The sequence below is a fragment of the Vespa crabro genome, chromosome 19 (genome assembly GCF_910589235.1).
Source record: "Vespa crabro chromosome 19, iyVesCrab1.2, whole genome shotgun sequence".
NCBI lineage: Eukaryota > Metazoa > Arthropoda > Insecta > Hymenoptera > Vespidae > Vespa > Vespa crabro.
The window spans coordinates 683,949-696,295 of record NC_060973.1 but is presented as its reverse complement, the minus strand read 5'-3'; the positions used below and the strand labels follow the sequence as shown (position 1 = coordinate 696,295).

The window sequence follows — 12,347 nt, the reverse complement described above, 5'->3', positions numbered from 1 at the left end:
ATGTAATTTTCTGCTTTCCTTGAAACAATTTTTTTCCAATAATTATTAGAAAAGAAGCTTAATATTTTTCTCTAATTAAAGTTATAATAAACGATGAGATTATCATGCAATCTACAAAATTTAAAAGGAAATATTTTTATATTTGTTGGTCAATCGTTTTTAAAAATTGCAGAATTATTTATATAATTATGATATGGTAAAAAAATTCTTAATTATGTTTCTTCTTTTATAAAATAAAGGCACCATGTTCAGCCAAACATCTAGTTTGTTTTTAAAAGTATGTATCTTCGTATGTTTGAAAGTCGATTAAAATAAAGTTTGTTTTTTCTCATACTGAACTGAAATTTCTAAGTATTCATTCATTGCATGATAAGCCACGCATAAAATCATATTATTTGATTATAGGTGAAAAAATTCGCTTTACATATAAAATAGTAACTACCAATACTTATAAGAAAATGTCCATAAAACTTGGCAAGTATTAACATCATTATTTTATACATAATATTATACAGGATACATTATAATGCACTTAGTGTGTATAGTAATGTTCTTCATGAATGTTGCAGTAAGAGAATATCTTTCAAAATTTCAGCACTTCCTAATATTCGTGAAGTAGTAAAAAAAAAATATATTAGCTGAAAATAAACATCCCGGAAATTCAATTATTTTGTTTTTTCTTTTTTCTTCAAAAGATGAAAAATAATCAATGAAAAATGAGGTAATTTATATAAATTAATTTTTAAAAACTTGTAACTGAATATTTTTATTTATAGAATTAAAACTTGACCTATAATTTGCAAAGCGAAATACATGTAACGTAAGTAAGAAAATTCAACTAATGGAAATTTTATAAGAATTATTAATTAAATTAATAGAAATATTATTGTCTATCTCATCCAGCTATATATATATTGAATAATACTAAAGATGGATGGATATAAAGTTTTATCATTAGTTATGTCACATAACATATTGCAGACAATAATTTTCACTTAATTTATTTAAAATATTTATGAACTTTGAGTATAAGGCCAAATAAAAAAATATCGTAATAAAAAGGAATGTAATAAAACAAATCATTAAAATAATAGCTTTTTAACTTTTGTTATAAACATGAATAATACCAATTATATTTATATACTGATTATTTTTTCTTTTATATAATTTTCGATACTCATTAAATAATTTGGAAAAGATACATATGCAAAAATTTATTGTAAATTAAGGCAATGTTGCTAACTAAAATAAGATATATTGAGTTTCGAAATTAAAAAAAAAAAAAAATTAACATAGTACTGAAGAAATTGTGTAATTTCTTGTTATATTATAATAATTGAAATAGAATTAAATTTACTTAAAAAAGGATAAAATATTATTAATGCAAAGCTGTATAAAAACAAAGATCTATTAATTTAAAAACCAATCATATTTAAAATTTTCAAGCACTTTACGAATAATAATGTTGATTACTTAATAAATAGTAAGCATTATTTTTGTACTTATATACCCTCTTGTATGTATATGCTAAGTCAATATGTCATTTATAATAACAAACACGATCTTGAAAAGCAGTATATGAAAGCAGTATCTATACTTCTTATTTGATGAAAATAAAAATCATACTACATACATAAAATATTTGGAATTGTTCATTTATCTTAATTTATCTCTTCAAAATAATACGTAAACAAGCAAAATATAACATCAATTTCAAAATACTCACTTATACCTATTATTCTATTATACAGCAAAAAGACACTTGTGTGTCGACAAATACAAAACATATATTTACTGACATTTATCTTAATTATAATTTCAAATAATTTAAATGCATAGAATGCTTGAAGACACCAATAGTGCCTATTCATTACACTTTGTAGTTATCCATAGTTCAACAGACATGTACTTCTTACAAGCCAAGTTATTGATATATATATATGTATATATATATATTGGATAGGACCCAAATCTATATATATATAAAATATATATACATATAGATTTGATACCACATTCTATTCTTTTAGTAAATTAAAACGATCGCGTTGCTCTGTTTCATCTACACTTATCAGCATTTTGTACTATTCGTTTAAATATACCAAGAGAATGTGAATGGGTTTTAATAGATATCTTTCAACAAAATCGTGATGCTCGATGTACAATTAATAAATCGCATTAAAAAATATGCATATTAGGACATATCTAAAACATGTATGTATGTTTATACTATCTTAATTATCTAATTTACTTCTCTTCCTGTAGGAATATTTTGACAACACCATCGACAGGGCGGATTTCGTGAATCATAGAAGATTATTCAAAAAACTGTGCACAGAGAACTTCATTCATGTAACAATCTACTTTTCCACCATCTTTTATTTCCATGCACTTTCCTTTCATAGCTTGAAGTTTACCTAATTGAACTTGATTGATTCAGTTTTCTTTGAATAAAAATAAATTAAAAGCAACTTGTTTTAACCAATCATTTGAGTGCTGACAACGTTTCTCTGCTGTTATACTAAAAATGCGAAGAGCGCGATCGCGTACTCAATGATTAAACATTTTTCAATATAACAGATCATGTCAGTTATTCAAAAATTATTGATTTTCAAGATCTGATATATTATTCATAAGCCAGACTTATTCTTTGCCTCAAAATATTCATGAATATGAATGAATATGAAAATATATATAGCTTCTTATATATATTTTCATAAAACATATATAGCTTCTTCTATCATAAGCTATTTTTTTACTTCACACATTGTATGTTCATATTTTTTAAAGAAAACTGGATCGAACAAGTTTTGCGTATGCTAAAAGGACATGATAAATTCATGGTCCCATTCATTTAGTGTTTCGACTAGATTTTGTAAATTAACAAACTAAACATTTTCCTTTAATAATAAATTAAACTTGTCATTATAATTATATAAGACAAGATTTTGTTTCTCATTATTTCTTTACATTATGTGTATTCCTATATCACTTATTGTTAATAAATTTACTTAAATAGTATACAATATGAATATTATGCAAAAATCTTAGTTGTCTGACATTCTGTTAAATTATGATTTATTCTTATATAAAATAATTCGCGGGACTAGTGTGTCTTAATAGGCCTGCATGCTTTCGTGCTAAATACTTCAAAATCTTTATCTTTTATGAGATTATAAGATTATGACGTTTATTTTAACTAAAATTGCACGCCATGATTTCAAATATAATCTCTTTTTATCTTCTATCTTTTTACTCACGAACTTAAGAGCGTAGGCACGCAGTTAGCTCAACTTAATACGTTTAGGTTGACTTGTATTAGATGTATCTGAAAGAAATTATAATTATCCAAAAGTTTATATAATTATACTCATAAAATTTCAAAAAATAATCAAATATATTAAAACTTACCGCCATTAGATGTTGCTCCAAAATTATTAATTATTGGACAATTCTGACTTTTCTGCAATAAATTTAATCCCATTTATTTCAAGAGAAATAATATTGAGTATTTATAAATCTATTAGCTTTCCTTTTTGTTATTCTTTACACTTACATCTCCCATTACTGCAATAGGTGTTGTTCCAGTAGCTATAGCAACTTGATGTTCAATTAAATAAAACATATATTCATCATATAACAACCTAATAAGATGAAAAGAACCAAAGCTGGCAGCGCTTCTAAGAGTGAGATCACGAATAACCATTGAGCTATAGAAAGACCATTTGAGTAAAAACTGACGTGCAGCTTTAGCAAAAGTAGGTTTTTCTTCAAAAGGTTTGAGTACTTGCGTTACAACACTTTTTAGCCAAATAGCCCAATCTTCTAATGAATTTTGCTGTTGTAGTGTCACTTTAAAATCTGCCTCCAAACGTTGCACCATACCATAATCACATTGACATACCCAAGATGCCTGATTAAAAAAAAATATTTAATATTCTTAAAATAATAAAGATATAGAAAGTATTATAAAATAAAAAATATTACATAATACACAATATTTACCTGTTCCTGTACATTATGAAAATCAACTCGATTAAGATCAGCCAACATTTGATTTATTTGACTAGAATTTTGGAGTACTGCTCGTGCAGCTTGAGCAAGATGGTTCAATGATGTATATCGCCTTAATGTTTGAGCAAAAGCAGAGACAGCTGTTAACTGAAAAATTACTTATTTTAATGATTTATAAGTTATATATTAATTGTGTTCATTGGATAATTTTTAAAAAAATTAAGAAGAAAATAATAATAAATATTAGTATCTTTTGTAATACCTTAATTTGGGTCATTTCTTCAGGACAATCAGCCATGGCAGAAATTAACCATGATTCTAATCCTTTTGCAAAATTTCGAATAGACTGCGTTAGTGAACCTTCATAAAATAAAATAATTGTTAATATGAAATAATAAACATAATCATAAATATAATAGGAAAAAAAACGTTTTATGTAACATACTTGGTATTGGTCTTAGTACATTTGGCATTAGTACTTCCACTAAGTTTTGATAAAATGTATAATCTACTTTCCTGATAAAATCTTGGACTTCAGAGCATTTACATATTTGATATAATTTGGTCCTGTAAAGTAAGAGAGTTTGTTATTGTACAGATATTTCGATGAATTGTATAGATATATTATGAATTATTTTTTTTATTATATTATATTTTTTTTTATTATATTATATAATTTTTTTATTATATTTCATTTGATGTTTTCTTTAAAATTATGTTTACTTACTTTGATAAATATTTTTCTTCTTCACATTCATCACCATTATTATTATCCTGACTACGCCAAAATTCTCTCCAAAGACTTTCAACAGTTGCAAATTCAAAATTTAGAACAGCATCTAAAAATGCCTCACAATGTTCTCTGTATATGCTACGAAAAGTATCTATATCTTCCAATGTACAGTCTTCAGGTAAAGAGGAACCATGTCCAACAAGTATTTCTGGAAATTCAGGTATTGCACCACTTGCTTCACCAAGATACTGATGATATTGTGGTGGAGAGGTATTAGAAGAAATGTTTGTATTTGAATGTGTATTGCTTTCATATGCTTGATCTGGCTTCTGATTTACAAATTTAAATCGTTTAGTTTGAGAATTTGTAGTTTGTTGTTGACGGGATGTACCATCTTCATTCAGCATGACCAAAGGAGAGCTAGGTTTAACACGAATTCCGTAGTAGTGATATTTAGAGTTCCCTCTAAGAATATTCATAAAAAAATGTTATATTACAATACATATATTTATGTTATTCATAAAACAAAGATATTTTTCAAATATTCCTCACCGTGTACCTAACCGTCTTGTTCTTAAGCCCAAGAACACAGATCTTATCAGTTTTCCAAAACTTGCAGCATTTACTGGATCTAGTTTGTTTTCAGAACAATGGCGTAAGTAATGATTATAAAGTGTAGACCTTGGAAGAGAGACACCATCTGCAGTTTCATAATTCTCCAACAACCAATGTACCTGTTATTTGTAAATATTTAATATATAAAATATAAAGAATACATGTACAGTACATTTGAAAGCTACAAAAATATTCAAATCTATGACAATAGAAAACAACGATACATTATATAAAAATGCAAATAATCTAAAGTTTATTTGACTTTTTAATAGTACAATAAAAAATGTAAAATTATTAGTATGAAGCAAAAGCACCCTTTATACAGCAATAGCAAATACATGCTTGACATAACATCATTATACATAAGAAAGCTAAGAATTAGGGATCAATAGAGCTTACTGTGGCTTGGGAGACCCTAGTGGCATGCGTCATATTTGCTGCTGCAGCTGCTGCTTCTTCCACGGTAACAGCAGCACTTCCTGAATTACCAGTGATCAAGTATGCCCCGCCACCCCCGCTAACCACAGCCTCCTATCAAACAACCCAACATTCTGATTGCTTGATAAATGCCCAAATTAATAGATATATAGTCCAGGATAAAATTATAGCTTAATATTTTTGTTGATTCCTGAATACACATGTATACATATGTATATTTTGCATATATTATATATTATATATCTCATTGTACGTAAACATACCAAAGGTCACTTCTATGGAAAGAAATGTAAACAAAAGCTAAAATCGATGGGACAATATGATAACACATTTGAGACATTTGTGAATTTCAAATTCTTCTTCAATTGTTCCTGAGCTGTCTAAGATAGTAAAAGATTCCTAAGTAGTGTTTACTTTAATTTAATAAAAAATGGGTAGAAGAAAAGCATTACATAAAAGTGAGAAGAAGAGACAGAATTATTACATTATTTTAATCTAATACAAATATTTTATATCTAAAATTGCACAACTTCTTAATAGAAATCGTAAAATATACGACTTATTGAAAAATTCAGAAAATTATAGAAAGAAGAAGTCAACTTGTCGACCACGAGCGTTAATAATACGTGAAAGGTGAGTCATTTTGCGAGTAACTTCTAATTGCAAGAGAACAGCAATGAAAATTGCTAGAAAATCAGGTTTTGTGACTACGAAAAAGAACGTGTAACGTGCTTTACAATAGTGCAACCATTTGAAGTATAGAAAATTGAAAAATCGCCTTCCTTTAATATCCCAGCATAGAGAGAAGTATTTGGAATTTGCAAACATGCATATCCACTGGAAGAAACATTGGAGAAAAGTAATCTTCAATGATGAAAAAAGTTCAATTTGGCCAAATGAGTTGGCACTCATATTATTATGATCTAAGGAAAGATCAATGCATTTTAAATCGTTGGGAAATGTGAAAACGGAGTGTAACAGTATAGGCTGAAATTGAATACCACGGAAAGTCTTCATTTCGGGTCAGATGAACAGTCAGAAATACATAAATCTAATGGATAGACAATTACAAAATATGCTGCTCGAATTGCGAAAAAGAATTGGATTTTCCAACAAGATTGGCTTTATAGGTTTCCAGATCTGAACATAATAGAAAATGTCTCAAATGTGCTATCATATTGTCCCATCGATTTTAGCTTTTGTTTACATTTCTTTTCATAAAAGTGACCTTTGGTATGTTTACGTATAATGAGATATATAATACATAATGATATACAATACAAAATGAACATATGTATGCATATGTATTTAGAAATTGACAAAAATATTGAGTAGGCTATCATTTTATCCTGAACTGTATTAATTTTATCTAAAATTCTATACTTTTCATAAATCAAATATGTGAACATATTTAAAGGTATAATATTTATACTACAATGTTAGATAACATTTTTTTGATAACAAATATTTAAAAATGACTCATCTTACTATATGTTTATTTTTAAAATTATTAACAATACTTGTGCAATAGGTATATATTTATGATAAAATCAATTATAAAAAGATATATTTTGTATCAAATGTCTAATCAATGAGTACTTGTTGATTTTTATAAAATATTATTTGGACCCTGCAATCATGCAGAGTATAGATCCACATGCTTCTAAAAATATGATACAGACATTTTTTAAGTAGCAATAATCATTCAGAATTTCGTAAAATTTACTTAGTTAACAAGAAAAAATAAAAGCAATTCAAAAAGATAAATATTGACATGCAATAATAAAAATCTTACCGCATTTTCAGTTTGTGGACTAGCTCGAGCAGCAGCAGCTGCAGCAGATATGAGTGTATGTGTTGTTGGATCACCATCTACAACACTTTGCTGGATTAAGTAAGTGCCATTGCCTTGAGATAATAATTGTCCAGTAGTAGTATTTGATCCTTGTGCTGTGACCTAAATATATAATTTTTTTTTAAATATTCTTAATACTTAATAAATAAATTTCTAAAAAAGGAAATATAATAAAATATTAACCTGTGCATATGTTACTGGTGTTGAGGCTGGAGTATAATATTGACTTGAGGCAGGTGTATACATTGCACCAGCCTCTCCTACGGCATATACTGGATATGTCCTATAAAAATATAACAAAATAAAATATCACGCAAGCGTAAAGCAACTATGAAAATATATTTCAATTATTACATCTGACTATTCGCCGGTATATACGTAGAACCATCCCCCTCAACATATTGAACATAGGTTGGATGGGACACTGATTCGGACCCCACTGCTTCTGCTTCCCCAGATACTGAAACAAATACCATTTTTACATTGTAAGAACAATCTAGTTAGTTTCCTATTACTACTAAGTATAGCGTTTCTGTATAGATTTGTAGAATATATGTATATATTAAATATATACATATATACATTATATATATATATATATATATATATATATATATATATATTTATATATATATAAAATAATCATTATAGCACCATGTAATTCTTACTATATATAATATTAAGTGAAACCTATTTGCAAAAATAAACAAATGAATCAAAAACTTCAAAACAATATATTATTTATTAGTATAAAAATATTGTAAACCAGGGTAAAAGGCATGGTGATTATATCTGCCCTCACCTACTGTCGTTGTGAGGGATGCGTAGGATGGTGAATCACTGGTGTCTAATGTGGTCAGAGTAGAACAGAAGGCATGTTTTTCAGCAGCATGGAAAGGGCCAAATGTCTACTCAAATTCTATATCTTTTCAAATTAATCCATCTACTTTTTAGCATGCATTATTATGACCAATCCTTTGTTATACATTTAAATTCATTAAATCTCTATGACATAATTAAATTATATCCATATTGTAGATTTTTCTCTGATGGTACCAAATAGTAGCAATACCAAATCAATTTATAAGATTATATATCAAAAATATAAAAAAGGAATGTCAATCTGCTCTTAAATTATAACACATGCTAAATGAAAGGTATTGTATCCTATAAGTACCTGTAACTGTTATATAATGAGGAGAACCACTGACAATAGTGCCAGCAGATGTAGATGCAGTGTCACTATCAACAAATGTATGCTGACCAGAATGAGTAGTATTGACCACTACTTGTGCTGTAACATGTGCTGAGGTACCTGTTGAGCCATTGGAAGAATCTGCAGCTGTTTCAAGTGGATCCTGAACCAACAACTAAAGTATTATTTATAGTATGCATGTTCTCAAGACCACCTGGTTTTATTTATTAGATTTATTTGGATATAGGAATCAAAATGTTTTGAAAACGACACATTATCATTAACAATTGATACAATTCAAGTATATGAAGTATTATTATCCAATGTTAAAATAATTATTACTAATATTTTACTTTGTAAACATGTTTTCTATCAAACATAATGATTTTTCATTTTTTAAAAGTAGGAAGTTATAATTAATACTTATGATTTGTGGTAATATAGAATAATAAAGATATATTATATACCTGTATGGGCTGTAAATTACTTGGACTTGAAGGATCAGGACTGGTAACTACAGTGATAAGCTGTTGGCCTCTGGTAGATTGAGTTTGAGCTACATTAGCACCACCACTGGAACTGGAAGTAGTCACAACAACAACGCTTGATTTAGGCTCCACCCCCACTGTAGTAGAGCTACCCCCACTGCCATTAGCTCCGGTGGATGCTGTGAGGGCATACTGGGCTCCTGTTGTAGTCATGGCAATTGATGCTAGACTTCCCTCTGCACCCACCGTATCACCACCACCTCCCTGCTTCTGAAGAGATGAATCTATGATATCAACATACATATGTTCCCTTTTAAATGTCAATAATATCTAATTTACTTGATACAAAAACGTTTAAAATGATCTACCACTCTTTCATATCAATTCTAATTATATGGTAACAATATACAAAAAACAGTATTTAACTTTATACTTGTAATATTCCATTTGAGTCATTCATAGTGTAATATAAATTTTCTAAAGAATAATGCACATTAAAAAAATTAATAAATAATTTAAAAGATATTAGGCATATTGTTGGCATTTAAAAACTTGTTCATATGATTTGAAAGAGTTTATAATTTAACTGTTCGTTAAAAGTCCAGAAATGTTGAAAATATGACAACAACACGATAAACAATATATTAAATGTAAATATAAACTTATGCTCCTTCATCATTAATATCATAAATAAATACGCATGTGTATATGTAATGAAAGATACCTTTTATATAGGGAGAATGTTTAATAGAGACAACCATACACGAATTCATCATTCTAACCTATGCGATATAACAATCATTCGCAATATCTTTCGTTTTTTTATGTGTGTATCCCCGATAATCCTAAGATCAAAGGGAAGCCTTGAAAAGCTTGCAATATGAACAGGACACGTCATTTCTATTATAACGTGCACACGGTAAAATGTATCGGTAACGCGTACCTGTTGGGGGAGCAGGTACCAAACACAAAGTATCAAGGGGAAGAAAATAGAGGGAGTGGAAATAAAATGCACTGTACGCGTGACTGAACAGACGATCTATGTGAAAGGTATTGAATCTATCAGAGGAAAAATTTACATCATGGAAATAATTAGGGAGCATTATCCTGATAGATTTCATTCTTCGCTTATTCCAACATAGATTAAAAGTAATAGATATTAAATACATCTTATATGCAAAAAAGTTTTTCAATGAAACATTATAAACTTTTCTATTAGTTAAATAATATAATAACATATTTTTTTTGTTAATCAATGTTTTATTAAAAGTAAAATTACTTTATTAACTATAGATTAATGAAACCTATATCATTCATGTATTGCATTCTATTGTGAAAAAGTATTATTAAGAGTTCTCAAATAATATAACTATATTTTATATTCCAATGAATTTAATGGTATGATTAGTGATCCCTTTTTAATTAGAACATCTTCAAATTTTTTATCTACAAAAGTATATAATAAATTTACTAATGCATAAGTTGTAAGAGAATGTAATAAAACAATTTTTCTTTGAATTTATCTATACCAATATAATAATTTCTAGGATTAATAGCAAAAAAGAAGATAGATTTTCTTTAATCTTATATTAAAAAAAGGTCATAATGTAATATGGTAATGTATTACATTTTAATTTTACATATACAATTCATTAAAAAAAATTATTTATATTAAGTCTTTTTAATATTTATACTGTTATACATAAATAAATTTATATTAGATAATAAATAAAATTTCAGAAATATTAAGATTTAAGTCTTGTAATCGACAAGACGAGTACAAACGTAAATCCGCAAAAGCATGTTTTGTCGGCATTTACAGAAACTGCGAAATATTATATGACGATTTGAAAATATTGTGTTTAGAAGAACAGGAAGCATAGAGCACCGACTTTATCTTTCATTTTGCTCACCTGTCTTCATGAATGGCGTGAACTTTCAACCACAACGCCCGGACGCACTTGCGCGACCGAACGTATCCTATTGCGTATTCGAAATGGTTTTTTTGCGAGGAAGGAAAACCGTACCTGTCGTTCCACAGAACTGCACAGACGGTGAAGGCACCAAAGAGGAGAAAAAATCGGAGTAACACACTCCGACAAAATTTGTATATTTGTTGTCTGATGGTTGGAGTGTCGGTTGTCTGCTGCTGTGGTCGCCTTGGCTACGGCATCACTGACCGCGTCATGACCAGGAGTGTAACTGGCGTTTTCTTTCTCCTTCGCCTTTTTCTTTTTGATATTTTTTAAACACCATCTTTTCAGAAAGAAATTATAATTAAGGAAGTTTGCATTTTTCTGTCAATTAATCTTGTTATATTATATAATATAGATTTATCTTAAAACTTTTCATTATATATAATATTATATTAAATAATTACGTTAGCAAGTAAATTAGTAATTAATGTATAAATTCCTTGACAAATATGCAGCTTACCTTATCATATGTTTTCTTTAATTTCTATTATAATTATAATAATATCCATTTTTGAAGATAAGTGATTACTTTACTCTCTATATATTTAATCTTCGTTTGATAACATTTAAATAGGGTTCTTAGTATCTCTTAAGCCGATAGTGAGATAACTGCACGCATGCTCAGTTCTTATCGCGCTAGTCGATCGAGGAGTTGCTCGATTTTACTTGAACCCGTCAAACCTACAACCTAAAATCTAGTTTTGTTTCTTTTTATTTTTGCATATAACACATATTGTTATCTCCATTAACGAAATATGATATTAAGATAATTTCTATGAAGAGAATTTTTAATCCTTCGAACTACATGTTCATATATGCTTACAAGTTGCAAAAATAATCTCTTTTCTGTATGCAACAGATATATATATATATATATATATATATATATATATATATATATATTTAATAATAATTGATTTATCCTATAGAAAAATTACAAAAATATGAAATACTCCTTTTGACAATGAAATTAATGTCAGTTTATTTCCAAAATTATTACAGTATAGCAAAAAATGTACTACAAAAAATAATT

The 12,347-nt window shown here is 27.8% G+C and overlaps 1 protein-coding gene across 6 annotated transcripts; it reads right to left on the bottom strand.

Moving 5' to 3' along the window:
* Positions 1 to 3,163: 3,163 nt before the first annotated feature.
* LOC124430664 (DNA-binding protein RFX2) lies at positions 3,164 to 11,797 on the bottom strand. Of its 6 annotated transcripts, none has more exons than XM_046977576.1 (17): positions 11,775 to 11,797; positions 11,366 to 11,594; positions 9,318 to 9,608; positions 8,833 to 9,025; positions 8,458 to 8,502; positions 8,010 to 8,115; positions 7,839 to 7,938; positions 7,596 to 7,757; positions 5,762 to 5,893; positions 5,300 to 5,481; positions 4,742 to 5,212; positions 4,460 to 4,581; positions 4,277 to 4,374; positions 4,006 to 4,161; positions 3,557 to 3,913; positions 3,412 to 3,463; positions 3,164 to 3,328 (listed from the first exon to the last, which is right to left on the bottom strand). In XM_046977576.1, the coding sequence occupies exons 1-17, from the start codon at positions 11,780 to 11,782 to the stop codon at positions 3,285 to 3,287; spliced, it is 2,748 nt and encodes a 915-aa protein (XP_046833532.1). In that variant the 5' UTR covers positions 11,783 to 11,797; the 3' UTR covers positions 3,164 to 3,284. The 6 variants fall into 6 exon arrangements, with proteins under 6 accessions (XP_046833532.1, XP_046833533.1, XP_046833534.1 ...); XM_046977577.1 differs by having other exon boundaries at positions 8,833 to 9,013; XM_046977578.1 differs by lacking the exon at positions 8,458 to 8,502.
* Positions 11,798 to 12,347: the final 550 nt, after the last annotated feature.

What these genes read in the sequence shown, in the direction of transcription:
- LOC124430664 (XM_046977576.1), bottom strand. An exon ending in GTCCACAAACTGAAAATGCG is followed by an intron (nt 5,894 to 7,595) that starts GTAAGATTTTTA and finishes GTTGTTTGATAG; the next exon opens with GAGGCTGTGGTTAGCGGGGG. An exon ending in ACAAGACGGTTAGGTACACG is followed by an intron (nt 5,213 to 5,299) that starts GTGAGGAATATT and finishes GAATATTCTTAG; the next exon opens with AGGGAACTCTAAATATCACT.